At 40.0% G+C, this 23,689-nt stretch overlaps 1 protein-coding gene across 10 annotated transcripts in view; it reads right to left on the bottom strand.

Annotated features, from left to right (window-relative positions):
- Nucleotides 1-2,705: 2,705 nt before the first annotated feature.
- dlgap2a (discs, large (Drosophila) homolog-associated protein 2a) overlaps nucleotides 2,706-23,689 on the bottom strand; it is a 96,525-nt gene continuing 75,541 nt past the window's right edge. For 7 of the 10 annotated variants that reach the window (XM_088400635.1, XM_088400634.1, XM_088400639.1 and 4 more), the window contains 3 exons: nucleotides 23,316-23,469; nucleotides 23,034-23,250; nucleotides 17,577-21,496 (listed from right to left, as the gene is read on the bottom strand). In XM_088400635.1, the coding sequence (XP_088256761.1) occupies nucleotides 19,134-21,496; nucleotides 23,034-23,250; nucleotides 23,316-23,469 (2,734 nt within the window). In that variant the 3' untranslated portion in view covers nucleotides 17,577-19,133. Of the gene's footprint in view, nucleotides 8,296-8,928; nucleotides 9,082-9,977; nucleotides 10,070-10,143; nucleotides 10,584-10,675; nucleotides 10,765-12,851; nucleotides 13,238-17,576; nucleotides 21,497-23,033; nucleotides 23,251-23,315; nucleotides 23,470-23,689 lie in introns of those variants that run through there. The other 3 variants (XM_088400638.1, XM_088400633.1, XM_088400642.1) reach the window with 2 other exon arrangements.

Below are 23,689 nucleotides of genomic sequence, written 5' to 3' on the forward strand. Positions count from 1 at the left end.
CAAGATTCCTTCGTTAAGTGCACCTGTGTGAAAAGTTAGGCTCCTGCAGAACGATAAAATGAACTGATCTTTTCACTCAGGTGTGTTTAACGAGGGTAACCTGGAAAACATATTGGAACGCGGCCCCTCGAGGACTGGAGGTTGACACCCCTGGTTTAAGTGAAAAGTGGCACACCCGCCCTTACCCCCACTTTCTGATTGGCTGTTTGATCTGTGATGTCACACGGACACTCCATGGGTTAGGGTTAGGGTTAGGGTTAGGGGTTAGGGTTAGGGTTGAGGTTAGGGTTAGGGGCCGCATTCCAACATGTTTTCCAAGATTCCCTCGTTAAGTGCACCTGTGTGAAAAGTTAGGCTCCTGCAGAGCGTGAAAATGAACTGATCTTTTCACTCAGGTGTGTTTAACGAGGGTAACCTGGAAAACATATTGGAACGCGGCCCCTCGAGGACTGGAGGTTGACACCCCTGGTTTAAGTGAAAAGTGCCACATTCGCCCTCACCCCCACTTTCTGATTGGCTGTTTGATCTGTGATGTCACACGGACACTCCATGGGTTAGGGTTAGGGGTTAGGGTTGAGGTTAGGGTTAGGGGCCGCATTCCAACATGGTTTCCAAGATTCCCTCATTAAGTGCACCTGTGTGAAAAGTTAGGCTCCTGCAGAACGTTAAAATGAACTGATCTTTTCACTCAGGTGTGTTTAACGAGGGTAACCTGGAAAACATTTTGGAACGCGGCCCCTCGAGTACTGGAGGTTGACACCCCTGGTTTAAGTGAAAAGTGCCACACCCGCCCTCACCCCCACTTTCTGATTGGCTGTTTGATCTGTGATGTCACACGGACACTCCATGGGTTAGGGATTGGGGTTAGGGTTGAGGTTAGGGTTAGGGGCCGCATTCCAACATGTTTTCCAAGATTCCCTCGTTAAGTGCACCTGTGTGAAAAGTTAGGGTTAGGGTTAGGGTTAAGGGTTAGGGTTAACCACCATTTTCAGGTGTACCTAATAACTTTATGCTTTTTTTTGTACGTGTCAAGAATGTGTATTTGACTACTTGCTCTTTATTTGGGGGGACACCAACACATATTACACAATGTAAAACACATATACATATTGTCATATAAAAGAGTTAACCAAATGTCAGATTTTCGTTTTCATGCCCAAAAAATAAAAACAAGGAATAAAACACCAGACAAGTTTTAACAGGTTTTAATGTTTATTAATATAATAATAATAAAAATAAATTTCAAACCAGATTTTTGTTTTCATGCCCAAAAAATTAAAAACAAGGAATAAAACACCAGACAACTTTTGACAGGTTTTAATGTTTATTAAATTAACAATAATAATAATAACAATAATAATAATAATAATAGTAGTAATAAAAGTAAATTTCAAACCAGCAATCTAATGTGAAATTGCAGTAGATATATGATAACAATATTTAGGCGTATATGTGCATACACGTTATTTTAAGTGTTATAAAATCAAGATTACCCAAAGAGAAGCATAATCTTCCCGTTGTTGCATAACAGCGCATCCCTTCATGCAATAAAGTTAGCCGTTAGCTTGGAGAAAACGCGCATATAAGAAGTGTTGTTTCAGTGAGTGGTTCTTTCTTTCCTTGGCAAATCGTAAATCGACATTCTGATTTACATAGTTCACGCCAGGAGGGAGACGCAACACGTTCACTGACTGATCCGTTGATGCACGGGAAGGAAGACAGTTCACCTATTGACTCGTTCGCGAACGGGAAAGTGATTCGTTCCCTCACTGATCCGGTCTCGCGATGAACTGGAAATGCAAATCACTCACTCACTAACGCTTTCACTCACAGACCTGTTCCGTTGGTGAACGGGAAATGCAATTCGCGACTCGTTCGTGAACGGGAAGTTACGTCATTTTCTTCTTCGTTTTGTTTTACGGCAAGGTGGCACCAGCTTCAATGCGCATTACCGACATCTACTGGTTGAAGTCATATGAACTGACAAAAGAACGAATCACATTAGGAAGGTATTCGTTCACTGTCATTCACTGCAAAGATTTGTTCTTTTGAGCGAATCGTTCACTCACTAGCCAACACTACAGGGGAGCGAATTGGTTGTGTTTGGCCAGCAGGGGGCAAGAACATACAACGTGTGATTGCATCTGGAACTTAGCATTTAACTGAAGTCGTCGTGTCTGCAGGGTATCATCACTCATGGTTGTCAAAAAAGCATTTTATTTTCAGCTCTCTGGAAGCAAATATCAGTGCTATATTTGAGTGAAAAGCAAAACAACATTCAAAGTAAAAAGGGCCAAGTGTTATTTTAACTCCTACATTTTGTGTCTACCATCATTGCCGTTGTGCAGTTTGTGAATACATTTTCTATTCACCAAATCATAAATTAAAATAAGGTACGTGTCAAAAATCAAACATGCTGATGTCCCAGAAAATTCAGGATTTTTTTGGGAGGGACTGATACATTTGATACATATATTGATTATTACTAGTATTATTTTTGTCAGGGACAAAACAAGCCAAGATGAGCATTTTATTCTGTTCAAGAACACTGAAAATAAAATATGCAGTCTTATATTTTTCCCGTTATACTGCATGTTTTAGTAGATATAGTGTACACAGTTTAGCTAGTGTATATAATTGCTGTTTTATCAGTAACAATGACCTTGAAAATTGCACAATTGCCGAGTCATCAGGAATCACACAAAGTGTTTCAAACTTTTTTTTAATCCAAAAATTTAATTGTGAGAATAATTTACATTGTATGACGATGGTCATGACTAAATTACTCAAAAGACAAACTTCTTTCAGTAGGTTTTTCATAAATAAATAATAGCAAATTAATAGGTACACAAAGAGAAGCATAAATCCGATCCAAAATAAATAAGATATGCAAGCTACATTAGTAAAATTATTTCTAAATAAATAAATAAATAAATAAATAAATAATATAAATTAATCTACATTCAGAATCATTATGCATGCCATCATATCAGTTTATAAAATATTTTTAAAATAAGTAATAACAGAACATGAGCCACAGCAGAAAATAGTTATGTTTTGGTGAAGTATATTATATAATTATATACTGTATATCTCTGTACTGTATATATATATATATATATATTTATTTACAAATAATGACTATTTGGCGTTATTCATCCACACTATAGATATGATATACATAAGTTGAAAATAGTTTTCGCTAAACAACTACCTTTTTTTTTTTAAACAAGTTTGCCTTGTCATAGAATTGTTTCACAGGTTCAAGGAAATCTTGAAGTTTCTGTACTAATGTTTTGAGTTAGAAAATGTCCCACTTTAAACATCTCACATCTAGTTCTTCATTTGAAAGCTGAGGGATCCAGAGATGAGGCCATGATGAAATATTGAAAATATGATGGCGTGCGCGTCAATGGAGCGGAGATGATTTGCTTATAGAAAATGGCTAAAGGACGTGGCTGATGTTTTTACAGCGTGTCAAATAAGTGAAAAAAGATGGCAATTTTCGTGGATTGCTGCCCTTACCGTATTTTAATGTGAAACCATCATTTCTGCCCTTAGTGTTTTACGGTGGTTGACTTGCTATTAATTCATTCATCATGCTAGTGACTTCCTGCCAAGGGGGATCTCATCCACTTCTCAGATCCTCCCAAAAAAAAAAAAAACCCAGCCATGGCAGATGTGAGCAAAATGGGCTGAAGTCTTGGAAAATCTAGACAACAATACAATATTTCCAACACCTGTGCGATGCTGGCCTTGCTATACCGTATTGCTTCACATGGTTGTCAGGGTCATTCATTTCCTCATCTGAAGAGTAATTTAATTGAAAGGATATGTTTGGGTGATTGCTTGAGAACTTCACATTTAACTGCCTCACGATAGCAGTTGCAGTTCTCATTGTATCTGGTAATTGGGTGAATATGAACAATACTTAGAGGGCATGTAAAAAAAAAAAAAATTTTTTTTCCATGTGCAGTTTTACCACTTTCATATGCTTTAAATTCATTTGCACTATTTGAACACACTAATCATATTGGAGCACACACAAAACCATAAAAGATATGGGAGTGCCTGTGTCTTTCATATTTACTTGTAAGAAGCAAGGCCTCGATGTTGGCAAGTGAGCTGTGGTCCACAGCAGCTTGAGCAGTTTTTTTGTGGCATCTTTAAATGGTAACTTTTATGCAAGAGAGCCCTTTGCAATGGGAAAAAAAGTTGTTCTGCTGTTTGAAACCCTTAATTGTTGGGTTAGGATAGTGGATCTTTTAAGTGTGCATTGAAAAATATATTAAGAAAAATGAAATGTATATAGGGCATGCATTTTGCACACATTTTGTCCAAATTTAAAATGGCATTCTTGTCATGAGCGTGGTCCTATGTGGCCATCCAGTAGCACTGGAGAAAAATTGTGGTTGCCTCCAACCTTTAATTTATCTAACTATTCCTCTCACATGTGACTTGGCCCTCATCTCACTGGCCATTTGTAGCGATCAGCTTATTTTCTACTTGGCAGTTGTGGCTACTTTGTAGTGTGCAGAAGGGGAAAAAAAAATCCGCTGAGAAATTCACTCAATAGCATTGAACAGCAAAGGCCAAGATTCAGCAATACATTTATCAACAGCAGCTTTCGGAGGGCCCTGTGAGGCTGTTTGCTTGATCTCACCAAGGACCCAAAATCTTACATAAGCTGCTTTGCCTAGTGAAAGGCAGACTGAAAATACCCAGCACAGCGAACAGAGATCCTCACATAACACAGCCCCGCAGCTACACAACAGCACATAACGCCAGCAGTTTGGGGCCCAACGCGGCGCTCACGTCTCCTCTAAGCCAGCATATGTCAGGCCGGGTCTGTCTCTCTCCTGTCTGCCTGCCTCTGTGCGAACAGCAGGGGATTGTCTCTGCGTCTGCCAAATGGCCGGCATCACGTTCACACACTCCTTCTGTCAAACTGTTAAAAGTCTCTCGAGTCAAGTGAGCAGTAGATGTGTGTCACTTAACGGAGAAACACACAGTCTGGTTTGAATGCACATCTTTTTATACACACTGAGACACGAACCCATCACACACTTTGATGTTTAGAAACAGACAGGAAGTTGAGTCAAAGTGAGTCATGTATTTTCCGAAATAAAATCAGAGGGTACAGCTACACAATATAATGAAAATAATGATCCTATATTTAGGGTGGTAGGGCCATCAAGAGGGGTAAAAAAATATAACAGCTGATTCATGAAGAAGATGTGAAGCTTCATTTTCCCATCACTAGCTACATGCAAGCCTGGTTAGCACATCCGCCTCACAGTTCAGAGGGTGAGGGTTCGATTCCACCTCCAGCCCTCCTTGTGTGAGTTTGCATGTTCTCCCCGTGCCTGCATGGGTTTTCTCCGGGTCCTCCGGTTTCCTCCCACATCTCTAAAACATGCTAGGTGGGCCGATTGAGCACTACGGATGGTTGTTCGTCTCTGTGTGCCCTGGCAACCGGTTCAGGGTGTCCTCCGCCTACTTCCCGATGACAGCTGGGATAGGCTCCAGCAAGCCCGCGACCCCCGTGAGGTCAAAGCGGTAAAGACAATGGATGGCTGGATAGCTACATGCATATGCTTTAACACCATCATACTATATATGCATGTGAGGTCCAGGTATTATTTTTGTCCACTTGAGGTCACCATCCTCATATTGTAATGTCCGTGACCTTAAATCATTACTTTAACTGGTGTGACGGCGTCGGTTAAGGCCATCGGCAGGTTGGCTGAGAATGTGCTTGTGCTTACTGTATTTTGTTACTGTTTGTTCAATAAAGCCATTGAAAGAGCACCAGATGATGTTTCCATTTCCCCTCTATCCTAACCACCTGTTATGGATTACAATTGGTTCTAAATCGCGGTGGTAGGCGACACAATTTGCTAAGGATGCTTATTTGATCATAGTTGTGTTATTTAAGCCACTTGGACTTTGCAATAGACACATTGTACTTTAGATGATATTATGAAATGATTCTAAATTTTGGATATTCTCTGTCTTTTCACATTTTTTCCTTCTGGCATATAGTGAATAATCCACCATATAAGTATGCAAAAATGTGTGATTAACTGAGCCTGCAAAAGGTGAACTGCGATATACTATGTGAGTGGATGACTACATTTCTTCATTATCTCTTGTCCTCATTAGGATAAGTTTGAGTTTGGAGGAGACAATAAATATCCACTGTTGTACAAGATGCATGTCTTAAAAAGATATTTTAGAATAATGCGAGGGGTGTACTCGTCAGTATTAATTTACGGTAGGCCGCTTTTCAACTTTTTAGGGGTGTAAATCTAAACTGCACCATACATTGTGCCTATGTATGAAGTGTCTGGTGAATGCATGTGAGTTATATTCCAAAAAAGACCTTATCTTGGTTTCAAAGAAGTGCTGATGCAAGACATGTGCATTGCGTGCCTGCGTGAGACGAACGATATGCCACCGGAGGGTAGCGGTGGTGAAATAAAGTCAACACAGCCTCTGACCTGTCATCTTCTCTTTGTCTCTGTCAGCACAGCAGTACTAAAATACACCAAAAACTCAAAAATGTGTACTCTTGCTCTTTTCTTACGTGTTATCATAAAATATCTCACATCATCAGAATTTGGAGTTACGTGAATGAGAAGAAAAGTTAGACTGGTCATATAGTAAATGTAAGTAATAGCGCAAAATGAGATGTAAAAATCTTTCAAGAATCTGCCAAAACAAAGATAAAAATGCTCAATTTGAGTGAAATTGTCACAGCGGTATTAATGATTATTATTTAGGGCTCATAGTGTGGTACATTATACTATTTTTATTATTACAAATAATTTTTATTATTACAAAAAATTAAATGTATTATTATTTTATTGTGTTATTTAGCTGAATGATGGGGCAAAATAATATCTCTCATTCACACTGTATTTCTCTTAAAACAAGAATAAACAATGATAAACCAATTGTCTCTTTGACACTGAACCTTATCTTTGTAAAGGCAGATTTTAATCTTAATGTTGCATTGTATTGACTTGTACTGATTGTGCAAGGTGTCCTTTATAATGTGGGAATCGCGTTTACACTTGATCATTTTGCTCTTACATGAGGGTTCTGTTGTGGTTATTTTACGACTTGGTGAGACTTTAACAAAAACTAAAATAATATAAACCACCAGGAATTTTCTGTAACATAATCTGCCGAAGGATACAATTTGCCTACGCATTAGCACTGTGAATTATGGTAAAATAAAATAAAACTGGTTTTGTCAAAAACAATTAGATGAGGTGTGAAGTATGGACATGGGGAAAAAAAAAGTTTAAAATTCATATTGAGGGGACGAAAAAAAACTATTGTTACCTTTAGTTATGTACATTTCCCTTCTGAAACGTGGAATTTGTAATAAGTGCATTAGTGCAATCAACGTATTTTCATTTGAGGACACACAAACAATTTTTCCTACTGCAATGATGTTAATGTCAATATTCGATAGTTTGCAACAGCACATGTTCAGAAGAGGTGTTTATAATGTGCATGAGGATGAGGTCATTTTTCCAACAATTAATCCCATGAAAAATCACCATCCGATTTAGTTAAAAAAGAAGAAGAAAAAAAGAGCTGCATTTCCAACACGGCTGGGGCTCATTGACTGAGGTATTTGAAGCATTGGCACTTTTAACAATTCACATTAGGTTTGGGAAATAAAAGTCAATTACTGAAAAATTTAAAGAGTTGTAGATTTTCTTAATCTATTGAAAATACTCTTTGTAGCTTAAAGGCTTGGTTGCCAATAGGCTTCCCAAAGCTACACTTTTAAAATGGCACTTTGCAAATGTTGGAAAAACACTGAACGAAAAGCGATGCGGTATGTGAGTGTGGTAATCGGATTACCAGTGAGAAAACTAGTCAACCCGTGCCCAACATAGAGCTCTACTAACTTGGGGACGTGAGGCACATCCTACAGGCCGATGGCGTTGGCGAGGGTCACTGAGGATGGCTTTAAAGATGGCCCAAATAAATAAAGGAGGAGAGAAGAGAAGTCTAGAAAAAAAGGCTAGCTGAGCAGGGAGACAAGTTTCCCTTGAACCTAACTTCTCAAAGTCGAGTCTGAGCCTCGGGAATATAGATCTCGATGCTGTCCGCTCGCTCTGAGGCAGAGTTCTGGCGGAAGGAAGCCGCCCGCTTGGCTGCCATCAGCCGTCGACGCGCCTCCTGCCGGTGCCTGTCGGGGAGGTCCAAGGATTTTTCCCTTGTTACCAGACTCTTCTGTCGAATTGTCTTCTTTGGTACTGGAGCTAGAGGCTTTGGAAAACAATGGCAAACTAATTAGGTGTATCTGAATAATCTATAAAGAGAAACAAATTAATCAGAACACGATAAACAATCATCACAGGATAAAAGAACATTACTCATTGTTATTTACTACTAATTCCACCTTGCCAAAGTGGCAGCTGAAAAGCTGATCATATTTATGACAACTCACTAATTCATCACATCTTTTATTACGGAGCGCTTTGCATCCATAATGTGTTTTGTCCCTTCGGGGCATTGGTTCTCAACTGTTATCACACTGGGACTAAATAGTTTTATGAGTAGCAACCCACATTTATTGATTTTAAGAACAATAAATGAAATATTTTGTTCAAAAATAGAAAATAGCATTAAAAATGCATTTATTGTACAATATATCGAAAAAATATCACGATTTTGGCCCATGGAACATGCATATTGCAAAGACATGCAATAAATTTCTTATGGAATTGTTTGAGGATCTGTCTCTTAATATTGATTGATGCAGGATTATAATTTTTAGCCTCATATCTCTGCAAATCACCAAGACAACACTTTTCCATGTGCATAAACGGGTATGTATAAATATATATATTTTTTTACATTCATTTCAGCAGCAGAAAGAATCTGTTTTATTATATTTACCTTCTTGTCTGGACTATCTACTGGCCTCCAGTTGTTGCTCTTGATCTGCTGCAGTTGGTCAAACTTCAAAGTGACGTCATCAACGGAGAGCTGCAGCAGGTCCCAGAACCCAGCCAGGTCCTGTGAGGTAGGCCGCGGCATGGCACTGGGGTCCTCCACGATGTAGTGAGGACAAGGGAGATATGTGTTAGTTCTTATCTTGTCTTGTTCTTGTGATATTTTTTTGTCTTTTGTCCTTATTTGAGTAGTACGTAACTTGATGTTCAGTAATTCCCACTGAATGGTTAGTTTCAGCTGCCTGCATATAATTAGCTGACTCATAACAATAGCCCCGTCTTACCCATGTGCAACTGGCAGAGATATTTACTTAGATCGATACAACGCTTTGTACCATTTTCGTTTTCTCTCACAGCACGATCATCCAAACTACAAAACATTCATCTTCTCTCATGTAGTTTCCCCGCATCGCTTTCCGGCCACAACTAAATGCCCCGGATAGATATCGATTGTCATTTTTGTTGCTTTCCAGAATCAATGACTTTCAGTGGGGTTGATTGAGTCTGTTCGTGTGTCAATGTGCATTGCAGTTTTGTGACGAAAGGTTGCAAAGAAAATGTGTGTGGCTGAAGTTACTGAATAACTTGGACAAGTGTCTCTATGAAGATGTCTTTTTCTTGACGCTAAACTAATCCATACTTTTAATATTCAATATTATTGCTTTCTGCATCTAACAATATTCAAAAGAATTGAATTTGAAATTATATTAAACTGTTTTGGGATCATCGATTGTGGTGTTAATTCCTTTTTTATTTTCTTGCTTTTCACGATAAGGTCCAGTTACTAGAATGAAATATTTTGAATGAATGAATGAAATATTTTCAATTTAGTTGAAAGTTGTAACTAGCAGAGGACAGACAAAGGAGGAGGACATCGACTACCTCAGCCATCTTGTGTCGGATGCGCAAAACAAAAAGGGTTCTTGCTTACATCTGCTATTACAATCTGTGGAGTTGTGACAAAAAATCTTTTCCAAAAGCACGCAGACTTACCAGATTTTGCTGACAGAGCCAATAAAACTGCTGGAATTTCTGCGACATTAGCAGCTGAGCGCTCCCCACAGCACTTCGGATTTTTCCCAAGACTGTAACACAAAGTATGTGACATTGTATTTAAAACTGGTATAATTTATTATGTACAATTTTTTGTGTCACTCACTCTCTTCTGACAGATCATTTTCTTCAGCTTCTGCCTCCATCTCTTTACACCAGCCTTCTATCCTCTTGGTTTCAGTATGAAGCAACTGCATGAACCAGCTCCCGTCTCTCCTCAGAGAAGGGGAGCTACGCCCCGACTCACCAGATGTGACTGTATTCTCTTGTGGCGAGGGGGGCTCCAGCTGCCACGTGGGCTCACTTGTGGTCTCTCTGGGACTGGGGGGCTCAGCTGGGGTCCTGTAGTCCTCGCGGTAACTGAAGAGCCCTTGAGTGCGTACGGTTCGCACGGCTCCGTACTGGGTGGGCGTGCTGGGCTCTGAGTGACGCTGGAAGCCCCCGCCGAACTGCAAGCCTTTGTCCTCCATGGTGGGGAAGACCTCCAACTCCATGTCGGCTTGCACAGCTGTTGTCACGCTGTTGGAGCGCTTGAACCGGCCTTGTCTTAAGGCCAAGGAGGTAAAATTGCATTGAGAAAAGCCAAGAGGTAATTAATAAAAGTTGTTGACAGCAAAGACTCAGAAGCAGGATTTTACCCTTTCTTGTCATCCTCCACCTGGATCCCAACTGAATGGTATTCCCTGGAGCCTTTGCTTTCGGATTCCGAGTCTGTTGCAGCCTCCACCTAATGCGTAGAGCCAATACGAGGCAAGATTGCTGTCATTATGTGAGCCACCACATGTGCCTTTATTGAACTGGGACTGAGCTTAACTGTCAAAGCTAGTCCGTAAATAGCTCATGATTTATCGAGGTTTATAAGACAACACGGTTTCTTTCTTCGGCTCCTGTTTGCTTTCTTAAATGGTTATTGTCATATATGAGTTCATCTAAAAACATTGAAGCAACATCAAAACTTAACTTAATTACACAAATGCCTACCGTATTTTCCGGACTATAAGGTGCACCTAAAAACCTAAAATTTTCCCAAAAGCCGACAATGCGCCTTATAGTCCGGTGCGCCTTATATATGGACTAAATTCCTAAATTTAAACTGGCCCGAAGCATTGTGTCATGAAATCAATCATAAGTGGCCCGCTGAAGACTATGAATCATGAATCAAAAAGACTATGGATCATTATTTTGTGATTATAAAGTAATTCATTGCGTCTGAAGTTGAAATAAAAAACATAAAATGGAGAATGATTTGATTTGGATTAAAAATCTGACATGATGCATTAATGGTGGGCCCTATTAGGACAAAGTTTTAAAATGGGCCATTCATTGAAGGTGTGCCTTATAGTCTGGTGTGCCTTATAGTCCGGAAAATACGGTAATTTTCCATTTTTAAATGTCACTATGGAGATACTACTGATTTTCTCCAATCCTCTACCTGTATTGCTGTATTCATTGAAAATGTATAAATCCCCCAGAGTCATAAGGCAGCAAAATATCACAAAACAAATCTCAGCCATTCGTTAGTTCAAATAAATGAATCAAGACAAGCAGTCTGTTCAGATCAAATGGTAAAATTTGAGTCAATATTGAATTTACATTCATGAGAGGGACAGAACTACTTCCAATGTTGCAGAATGAGTGAAGCGACAACTCTCAGCCAGTCAATGACGGAGAGCTAGATAGAAAGCTAAATAGATACATAGGAATAAATATACTTGTATCTGTAGTATTCTCTAGAGTTCCATGATTGACAATGTTCCCATCTCTTTCCAGTCGGTCTCATTTTTGTGTTTACTCATTTCCTCCTTATCTAATTTTGTTGTTTTCTTTGTCGAGTGATCATAATTTCCTGTATGCTCGATGTCGCAATAACTCGGTCTGTCTGCACTCCCGGGTGCCCACTGAACATTTTGTGTCTGGAGAAGAAAGGCCTAACAAATTAAAGGTTTGGTGGCACACAGAATGTGGATATTGAGACATATGGTCACTGCTTGAAGGCAATGTTCCATTTTGTCCCTTTGCTCATTTGAAATCTATTTTTTTTCTGTAGGTTTCCTCACAGAGCAATAACAGAGCAGCACATACAAGAACTGGATGAAATTTATACATCTTCGGTTCAGTTCACTTTTATCACTACAGGGGTAAACTGCTGATGTGGAACATGACACGAATGAAACATGTTTTGGTATTTTGGCAGAAAGTCTGAAATGAAAGTTGAGTCACATGTTGGAAGCAAAACAAAAGGATGAGCAATGAGGGAAAAAATAGGTTGTATAAACGAATAGAAAATGACTTACGAATCACACGGCGTTTTATTAAGATGCACGAAAGACTTTTGGATTTATTGTTAGTCCTGGACAATCCGAAATGCTTAACCAATACTAAGTAGAAAGTCATGCTAGAGGTGAATAAAGATGACAAAAGCATTTTCAATCACTTAGTCTTGAGGGCTAAAGTGAATTAATGAGGGTTACAAATCCAAAATCTCCCAACGTACACCGCAAAAAAAAAAAAAAAATAGACAAACGGGCAATCGTTAAATAAACTGCATTTTTAGCCTTTGCTCATTCATCACAAGGTGGGCTTTGGTGTGTTTTTCCTAATTAACTGATTAAATGCAAACATAAATGAAGATGGAGTGAATGAAGCCTAGAGGGAACCATTCACTAGAACAAGCCATAGCATGAGTTGAATCCTAATTGATGGATTGTGGGATGACGACTCACAGGGCCTATTTTTAGCAGCTGAATTGACTACTATGTTTCTCTCTCGTGGTTGTATTATTAAGCAAGAGATGCGGCTTCCTTCAAGACTGACCTGGATCCCTATGGAGGACCGAGGTGTCTTCAGGTACTCCTCAGCCTTAGACACCAGGATGGCCTTGTCGCAGGTGAGTACCGAGCTGTGGCTGTCTGTGGACGGGTGTCTCTTTCCAGCCATGACCCCAGCTGCCTCCATGGCTATTGTTACAGCCTTGGCGCTATCCAGGCTGTCAACTGAGTTATAGAGGGCTCTGCCCGGGTTCAGGCCCAGGGTCAGGCCATCGGAACCCCACATCCCACCGTGGAGGTGCCTCCCTTCGTGGTAGGCGTCCTGGGTGGACTCTGTGCTGCTTTGGGCTGTGATGGAGATGAGGGGTTTGGAGGTGGTGCGGGGCGGGACGGGTGGAGGGGGCTTCTTGTAGCTTGGTGTGTAGCTGATGGCTGCAATAGAAGACAAATATAGTGCATAGAATGTACATTAAGCGATACATAAAATTACAGTTGCGCTTGGTGAAGGGCAGTGATTCCCAACTGCTGTGCTGTAAGCAATTATTGTGCTACGGGATATCATCCAACTCCTTGAATTAGACTATAAATTATCCATTTATTGTACTATGAATAATCTTTGTTCATCTATCTAGATGAGCCATGTATAGTGGCAAGCAGAACAATCTAATGTTCTTTCACCAGATGACATAAAGTACAATTACCCTGTCTACTGACATACGTACTCATCAGAATAAATAATAGTTTTGACTAAACAAGCCCAGATTTCATTTTGAGCAAATACTTTTTTCAGAAAACTGAAATAAGATCATCATTATTTGAGTATTTATACTTTTCAGGACATATTTGTTCAGTGGTGTGCTATGAGATTTTTTTGAAATGTAAAATATGTGCCCGAGCTATATAAAGGTTGGAGAACCGAGGGCATAGAATGCATTTTTCTGATTTTTTTTCTTTTTTTTAATTAACACCATTCTCTTAAATGAATTTGCTTGCATGTATTAAGTTACAGTACGATTATTCTATCAGTTGTCACCGATGCAACAGCCATGTTGACACAAGTGTGCGTGAACACTTGGTACTGATATCATTACTTAAGCATGCCGGAGAAGCTTCATCTTTAGTTTCACAGGAAAAATGTGCTGGAGTAACACACAGCCCTATTGACTTAATATTATTCATTTAAACGTGCAGAGCAAACAACATAGGACAACAAATAGTGCAACGATAAACAAAATGCAGAGACAAACAAGACCAAAAAAAACCCAATTTAACCTAAAAAAAAAGTGTCAACAAAAACAATGGTAAATCTCATTGTGCTTATTATCGAATTACCAAAACCAAGTCCAGTGAAAGCCACCAAGTTGTGATTCACTATTTGTGAACTTCTCAAATGGTGAGGTTTATTTTGGGGTGGGTGCCTAACTAAATTTGATTTCCTGAAAAACACACCTTCAAAGTATGTCAAATGAGTAACAGGAATGGTTTAACCAAAAATATCTTTTGAATCCAAACTATGAATTTTCTCTTCAGTGTGGCTCAGTTGATCATCCAGAATGTCTACAAAAGCTACTGCAAGTTGCTTTAACGTGACAACTTTCCTGCTCACAACGCCCTGAGCATTCGACAATTCTTGGGTGAGAAGAACATTCCCGTGGGTGCTAAAGCAATCTCCCCATACACCTAACCTGGCTTAGTGTGACCAGGCTTGATGGTGACCCGGCCTGATGGAGGACTCCAGTTGAGGTCCTCCAGGCAATGTTCTTGTAGGGTTGACAAAGCAGTGTGGTAAACTTCTCAAGAGGGTGCAGAAGAAAATATCTCTAAGTCAAATGTGCTAAAACTGCTAAAAAGGAAAGTAGTAATTGGTATTTTTAAAGTGTTGTTGCAAAGAACCTGACAAAAACCCCATCAAGTGTAATAAAATACAAAACTAATCCTTATAATGTACATGTTCTGTTGTTGAGATGGAATACGAAAGCTAGCAGAAGCCTCTGAGCAGGAGATACAAGAGGAAGAGCTCATGGCCACACAATTGGTGGAGCTTCGGGTTGCCTTTGGCAAAACTGCAAAGAGCTCTGTGTTTTTTTTTTTTTAAATTTGAACATCACAACTTACATAACACAGAGCAATTAATGAAGCGCTAGTGGGATCTCTTTTGGGTTATAATGAGAAGCACCCTCCACACCAGGCCCTCCCAAAGGTTGGCACCAAATTAACAGCATTTTGTCCAATTAAATTATAGCCTGAGCGACACAATTACCGAGAGAGACCGCTATCAAAAATGAAAGGAGAAAGATTTGCCAGTAAAAGCAAGCTCATCAAATGTCTCAATTCATTCTGACCTCCTTCTCACCCTTAAATTTGGTTGTGTTTATTAATAGCCAAAGAAGTCACATCCGTGAAGATTGTTCCGCTTCAGAGAATCGATGAGTCACGCAGCTGTCCATTCACAAAATGAATTTTCCAATGATGAAGAGATGCATTAGTGGTAAGAAACAGGAAAAGTGCATGTGTACATGTACAGACAAGAAAATTGCGCGCGTGCGTGTGTGTGTGTGTGTGCGCATCCTATTCAGGGGGGCATGACTCAGTAGGAAAACCAAAAATAGAATCAGTAAATTGTGCTAAGGAGGGGCTGGATGCTACCTTGGTTCATAATCCCGGCTCCTAATTTGACACAAGCACCATTAAGCAGCAGTTATTAAACCCGAAGTGAAGCTACCCAGACTCAGACATCGGTTACATGACACGGTTAAAAATAAAAAGCGGCAAAAATCATTATGGTTCTTCAGATAGTTCTTACTCCACAACAACAGGCTTTAAGTGGCAGACTGTCAAGGCCAGCAAGCTCTTATCTGCTGGCCTAGACAATATCAGAAGCACTAAACCTTCATTTATTGTAATATATTCTATATTGTAATGCTTTTTCTATGAAATTTTATTAATTTAATATCATATGGTGCTTGCATACATACTATCAGCAATGGAACACCATTTCTTTGGCTGGCCAAGTGACCTTGAAGAAACATCATTAACAGTTAGTAAAAGCCACGCCGATAATCGACAACAAGTGACGGTGATTATTTTTCTCACTCTCTCCTACAAGTGCAAACAACTAGCACGGTATTAGCGAGGCTGACAAACACAACCCCTCCATCTTTGTTAGTGCCGTTCTATCAGGACTGGCTAACATGGTGGTAAGGTGGAGAGTAGTTGAGTGACACACCATTAACAGTCTTTTTTTCCCCCCCCTAGCTGGATTTATCATTGTAAAGGCAATGCAGCACTTTGTTTAGCAAGCAGGCTATTAAGGGTATGTAAATGATAGGGAAAGCTGGAAGGACTGTAAACAAGACATTACTGGCATTGCCACTTTGTATTGCTGGGATAAGAAAAATAGCAAAAAGCTTAATACACAAAGAATATATGAGAGAGAGAGATGGGAGAAGTCAGATTACAACGACCAAATTGTATCAATACAAGAAGACTGTGACATGTTGTTATTATTATTATTATTTTATCTCCACTGCATTAAGGGTTGTTTGCAGATGAGAGCAAATGTGTAACACATAAGCACAGACCACATTACTAACATATCAAGAATGTGGATGATGCTTTTTTTTCTTTTTTTTCTAACCAGGGGGATGCTGGGGGTGGGGTGTCCAGTCAATACAACTGCAGTTAGAGGAAAGGCAGAATTGGATGCCTGGAAAGCAAGGGGTGGATATTCAGAGGTGCAGGCAAATGAGCACCTTATAAAAATAATAAGCAAATGAAGATATAACTTTTACAAAACTAACACAAACTAAAGTTATAGAGATAAATGTCCTTTCTTTTTGTTCTTTGCTAATTACTCTAATACACAGGTGTCAAACTCAAGGCCCAGGGGGCCAGATACGGCCCGGCACATCATTTTATGTGGCCCGTGAAGACAAATTGTGCATCAAATTTGTGTGCCATTACTAGAATTGCAAATTGTCTTCACTTTTAATAATATCTTTTTTTTTTAAATATTTGACCAGTTTTTACTCATCTGATTTGAAAACGAGTTGTCAGTTTGTTTTGTAGCTTTTACTGTAAATAATATGAGGTGCTTATACATTTATTTGGGTTGACAGTCATAATGGCCCTCCGAAAGAAGCTATGACTACAATGCGGCCTGCGAAAAAAAATGAGTTTGACACCCCTGCTCTAATACATGAGCGTTTGGGTTTCATTTTAGATATATTTATTTTGGTTTACTGCACAGCTGTTCACCACAAGATGGAAGGTTGGTAAAAATCCTCTGGGAATTGTGGTCCTTTTTAGAATTGTCGCCTTCAAGCAATATAATCGAGTGGCAGCCAATGAACAAGCGCCACCAGATGACACACGTTTGATGTATTTGTTATGTCTGTCCTTAATTTGTCACTTAACTCAGCCTGAACTATGCTGGGTAACAAACGCTCTCATTTTTAGTTCGTGAATAAAAAAAAGTTTTACATTTTCAGCCAAATAAGCCACAAGCACTTTTCATCTACCTTTTCTATCCATCTATTCTTCTCCCATCCAAATTGATTATGAGTGACAGGTAACTGGTGGAAGTTGGGGTGTGGGAATTTGGATTTAGTCGTGTCTTCTCAATGAAGAGGAGCACTGAGAACCAAACCCAACCAAACCAAAACAAACCAAACCAAACCAAAACGAAAAAAAACAAAACAAAACAAAACAAAACAAAACCATCTCTCAAGTATCTGTTAAGACAAAAAAAGAGTAGCCATTTGTTTTTTTAAATAATTGTGAGCATTTAGTTGACAGCAGATATTTTACAGTTTCTCATCAGAATTTTGGCTTCAGCAAAACTGACAATGACTTTCATTACATTCTGTTATTTGACACAGCTCTATTCCATTTTGTTTGATTAAAAAAAAGTAGTACAATGAGGGAGCACACGCCATAGTACATTCTGTTGGCATAGATGTTTTGAAAATGAAAAGTTGGATGTGGATGAGATGTGGCGGGAAGAAAGATGGCGCTGAAACGACAAAACGAATGCAACAATACAGCTAATTAACTTCCCATGGCCTTAAAATCTTTCTGCCTCAGCCAATTTAGCAAACTTTCATGAAGTGCACAGAAAAAAAATCTTTTTTCCGGAAGCACACTGATGCTCAGCTCAAAGGTTCCTTTTGTTCCAGTGTGCTTTATTAGAGCACAGACTTCAGTGGGCATGTGGAGCCAACTAATTGGAGACATAGGAAAGATATAGTTTGTGATTGATCGGGCTTTCAACTATTGCCTACTCTTAATAGAATTGTGCCGTCATTGGCTATGCAAGTGCTTTCTTTCAATTGCACGCATTCAAAGGTAGAAATTACAAACAGGCTCAAATGCAGATTGCGGCGAATGGAACAGTTTATATTACTGATCACCAAATGCCTATATCATCATTCAATGTCAAACGTATACTAATATCCACACAATAATTATCCAGGAATACTCTGGATTATTATGCCATTCTCCTCATTCTGTGGGATTACATTCACAGTCTTTAAATTCCTGAGCCCAATATTATTTTTACAGTAAAAATACATTCAACATTTCCTTTCATTTTAATGTTACTAATTTATTGATAATGTATTTTGTAATAGGTTTACTTCTTTTTTTAACTTTTATGTGTTTCAGTCATATGTGAATATGATTATTTATTGTGTGTGTATATAGAGCTACAGTAAATCTACAGTATATGCCATTGCAGGTTTAGTTTGGGAATATATTTTGAGCAACACTGAACTTTCATTAACAGTATTCCAGCATTTTCGATTACCATCAGTTCATATTTCATACGACTCTGTTCATCCATTAGCTCACATAGTAAACACCCTTGCAATTCATAGTTATATAATAACCGTCCATAAAATATCACTCCGTCTTAGAGTGACGATATACACACATATTCGTTCGTACAAGCAAAGAAAAGAAGTTGTTACTGCAAAACTGTTCATCTGCAGCATTTTCATAGTCCAATAGAGTTCCTCAAAATAGTTGGCATGACTTGAGTCCTTGAATGGAAGTCAGTTTTTTGTTGTAACATTTTCAGTGAATATTCTTGGATTATTATTGTTAAGTAAATATGTCCCAGCTGAAGACAGTTCTTAGAATGATAGCTCTCGCTGCTATAAATACAGTTCTTCTTTGTGGAATTTTATGAGGAAGTCCTTGCTTTGAATGCCAATGATCTTATTACATTTGGATCGGCCCATTGCTCCACATCACTGTGGCGGCTATTAACTGTGAGTTACGAATATACTTTGGGCTACATTTTGTCTGCTGAGACTGAAGTATGAGCTCACAGAGTGAGGGATACATATGTGATTTCTGCACTGTTGTATTCATATCTCCCGCTCCAAAGTTCTACACTTGCACTCCTCTGTACTGATTTTTCCTTTTGGGTCCTTTTCTGCCACCGGTACCAAAGAAAAGCTTCCTCGTACGAAGACCGATCCAGACTATCAGTGGGGTTTTCCTTCACAAGCTCCCCATGCTCTTGTGAAGACGTCGTGGACTCAAGAGACTCTTCTATTTTCTCATATGGCTTCATGCTTTCCTGGATTAATGATATTACTTCAATGTCCTCCGGATCATGTGAAGATGGATCAATATCACATATTGAAGGATCTGGTGATGGACTTGTGGGTTCAAAATCCATTTCTAATGAGGTATCCGGGGATAGTGAACTTGGGGGTGATATTGTGACAGTGATTTGTGGTAGTTGGGTTGTCTGTAAGACTGACACGCTACCAAGCCGACAAGAATTTGAGCAACACTCAGGAGCTGGTATAAAACAGACATCATCTGTTGACAATGATGAATCCAAGGGGCATATTGTGGCAGAGTCTGCAGATTCACAGCAATCTGATTGGTCGAAAGGATTGTCCAGGTCCAAAGTAGATGGAGTGTCAATACTTAGATCAAATGGCTCTGGTTCAGGGTCCATGAACACTGAATCAAGATCATCTTGGTCTAGAGAAGTCAACATGACCAGGTCAAAGTGAACCAGATCGGCATGATATATTGGAGTGCGATCAAGAGGTTCGGGGAGGGGTGGCCACTCTGAGTCTTCCATATCTGGTTCAGTGTTGGGTTGAGTTTGTGCAGAACTAGGTGGAAAATCTGAATCCAGGTGCATTTGCTCTGAGAAAGGACTTTCCGGAAGGGACACGATGGGGTCAGGATTTGGATCGCTGTCGGTTGGACTCTCTGGAGAGTCTATGTCGAAGTACTCTGTTACCACAATGGAAGGACATTGCTCTATGTTACATGATGCAGAAGTATCTTGATCAGTTGTGGGTATATCATGAATTAAAATCTGGCTTTCGTCAATCATGTCGGACTTTGATGCCATACGCAAGTCTATATCTTTTGACTCCGATTCCTTTAGGTCTGTTCCTTTTGGCTCTTCTAATTCCGTATTTGTTAGCGACACTAGAGATGGTTCTGGTTCCTCTTCAGCAAAATGATACGGGAACTCAGAATCTGATGTGATGTCGTTCTCATGATCCTCGGGCGGAGACACGGTAACTACAGGGACTGGATATGGCAGGCGGATATTTTCCCTCTCACTGAAGTCCAATTCTGTGGATTTCGATTCAACTTGATGAGATGGTTTAGGATCCAAGTCATTTGAAGGGTTGTCACTGCTTTGCTGTGGAGTAATTCCTATGGCTTGGTCAACTGTAACCAAATCTTGTAGCCTCTCACGGGACATTTCTCCAAGCTGCACCATACCATCAGAGGTGAATGCCTCTTTCGTCACAGGATCACACGAAGCCCCGGCATCCTGGTCAGGTAGATGTTCCAGATCTGCTGATAGGCCTACATTGGGCAATTCCAAAGGCCTAGTTTTGTCTGCTTTAGCAGAGAATGGTATAATTGGATCCAATGAAAGTGGTATGGCACTTTCGACATACATTGACTGCGGACGTGCAAGAATGCTTGGATCCATGGAGAGCTGCTTTGGTAGTTTTTTTCGTGCCCCTTTCTTCTTCTCCTTCTCTTCTGGGCAATTAACGGCAGCATCTGCAGTGCTTTGCCGCACCAATGCTTTGCTTCTGGCCTGAGTCCCAACAGAAACTTTAGATACATGCTTTGTTTTCTCCTTAGCTCCTCCGGTGCTTTGATTTGCTCCAGGGGTTCCAAATCCTTCAGCACCCAGTCCTGCATGGGCACCTGTCATTGCCTCTGCTGCACCCCCTTCACTCAAATCTACCCCTGCAGGCATTTTACAACTTTGGGGAGACCATGTGTTGTAATGCTTCGTGAACGTGTTGAAATTACTGTTGAAAGCACGAAGCTCTTTACAGAGGTCCCTTCTGAGTTCAGCTAACTCTACACGCATGGCAGACACCTCTTCCTTCCATTGCATGCTGATAGCTGCAGCCAATGTTGCCGATTCTTTAATACTGGCCTGAATGGCTTTTGGTGAAGGCCTTTCTGCTCCAGTAGGTCTTGGAGATCTGAAGAGGATCGGAGAGACGGGTGGTCCAGACAGAGGTTTGGCTGTAGCCACCATGTTATCTTGTTGGTAAGACCTGTCTCTTCTGATGGGGCAGCCTAGATCATCATGTGCCAAAGGGGCTTTATCTGCTGTCACATCCTCATGTGCTCTGGCTTGCTTGGGTAAACAAGAGTCTTCCTGCACATAATTTCTGTCTGCAAGACAAATGTAAATATGTATTTGTAATATGGCCACAGGTGTGAGCAACTGGAGAGAATGTGCTTTTTATTGCCACAGAGCGGTAACATCAAGTCATGCACTAAATGCCATGAGTCAAAACAAGATTACAGCATAAATCTACAGTACAAATATTGCTATTTCGACAATTTGCTCATATCTCGCCTAAATATTGCATTCATGTTTGTAATACCATGATACATTACTAAAGTGTTTCCTTAATATTGATTAAGCACTCCCATTTTGACTCATTTGATGCTTTACACTGCCTTCTCAACATTAAAAATTTAGCATGCATTCTTAGCATCTTTTCAATGCACAAAGGAGAACCTCTTAACCTTCAGAACAAAGAAAATATTCATCATAGAAGGGATGTTTAAAAAAAATGCATGCTGTTCTGCTATCGGGTAAGATCCAGAAATATGAACTTTGTGCAATGAAAAGAGGCAAAGATGAGCACAGCTTCCAAACCTTCTCCCACCAATCAGGTAGTATAGTATGAACCCTATTGAAAATGTGATGTCCACTCTGACCATTCCAAAATCTAATTGCCTCTTGTCTAAAATAAATTCCATCAATAGCCAAGTTTTGTCTATTAAAAAAAGTTTACAGAGAAAGCAGTGTAATCAAGCACCAATAGGGATGAAGTATTAATAATAAGCACATCTCCAGATGGACACACCTCTAACCCTCCCTATGTTAATCCAAATGTTGTTGCGTGGCGAGGGGGTGGAATCCATTTGGACTTCTTTCCTGGGTGCCTTCTCTTCTCTTCTTCCCCCCCCCTAGTCTTCATCTCTGCTTGGACGTATCATTTCCTTGGAGAATCCATTAATCGGGAGAAATCATGAAACCACCAGCAGCTTCCAATTTATAATCACCCCTTTGTATGAGAAATAAATGGAGGTGTCAGCTGAGTAGGTTTAGATTTATTGTAACAAGATTTGATACATAAGGGGTGATTAAACATTGTGATTGTTTCAAAATGTGTACATTCAACTGTTATTGATCTAATTTGCATAATGGTCAGATGATACTGAAGCAACCTAGGGGCAAGGAAATCCCAGAATATATCCTGTGACATTTACAGATTTCCACAGCATTGTAAACTGGGTTTACACATTCACCATACTTGTGCCCAATTTACAGTAAAAGTCAGAACATTCACCTTGCGGCATAACAGAAAAAGTCAGACATCAAATGAAGTGGAGAAAGCCTGTCGTCTGATTTTTCTCACTTGAGATTTTCAATAGGGTTCATAGCTTTACTCTCTGATGCATCCGATGGACGGGCAGATGACTCAATGCATCCAAAATACAAGAGGATGAACTTGCACAGCTCAAAAAGTTGGAAGTATGAAAGTCTTACATCCATCCAAAACAATGGAAACATTGAATAAATCATGCAAAGATTCGACACCTGATAATATCACCGTTTTATGGTCGCCATTATCCCAAGTTCATAGCAAAAAATAAGCTGTTGTGTCATATGAAAATAATATATATGAGCTTTTACCTGTGGTAGATCTGATGGTGGATGTGACAGTGGAGGCCATGGGAGGGATGCACTCATCATCTTGAGAGTAGCCGGCTTGGATGGCTCGCAGGTAGCTGTGGCTCCGTGTTCGAAAACAGCCGGGTAAGTCCAATGCATCCATGGCCTGTGATTCCACCTCGCTGAACACAGACTCACAGACGGATTCAAATTGGCCATTTATTTCAGTTTCGCTGACCTGTGAAGAGTAAAAGCCATCAGAAAGGACAAAAACACATAAGGAAGAGAAATTTGAAGGCGGACCTGGCTCACTTGGCTCACGCAGCTGGCCTGGCTGAGAGTGCTGACTGCCCGCATGTAGCTCTGGTTCCTGGAGCGAAACTTGGGGGAGTTGTAGTGTGCAGCGGGGTCCAGGGCAATGCTTGGGTGCATGGCTGTTTGCAAGTGGTAGCTCTGACTAAAGATAGAGAAAAATAGGCCACTCAGGATTTTAAAATTGAACAGCAACTTTATTGGCTGGCGGCGACAGGGGATACTAACAAGCGCAAAGCACCGGGTTTCCCCCAAAGCAACCTGAACTTGAGAAGAAAGCTGTCAATGAGCTTTCTTCCTCAAAAACCAACACACCTTTTGTGTAGCAGTGTCCTAAAGAAGGTGATTGGATTTATGTTGTGCTG

The sequence above is a fragment of the Syngnathus floridae genome, chromosome 16, assembly GCF_059516105.1.
Source record: "Syngnathus floridae isolate MCC-2025c chromosome 16, RoL_Sflo_1.0, whole genome shotgun sequence".
Classification (NCBI taxonomy): domain Eukaryota; kingdom Metazoa; phylum Chordata; class Actinopteri; order Syngnathiformes; family Syngnathidae; genus Syngnathus; species Syngnathus floridae.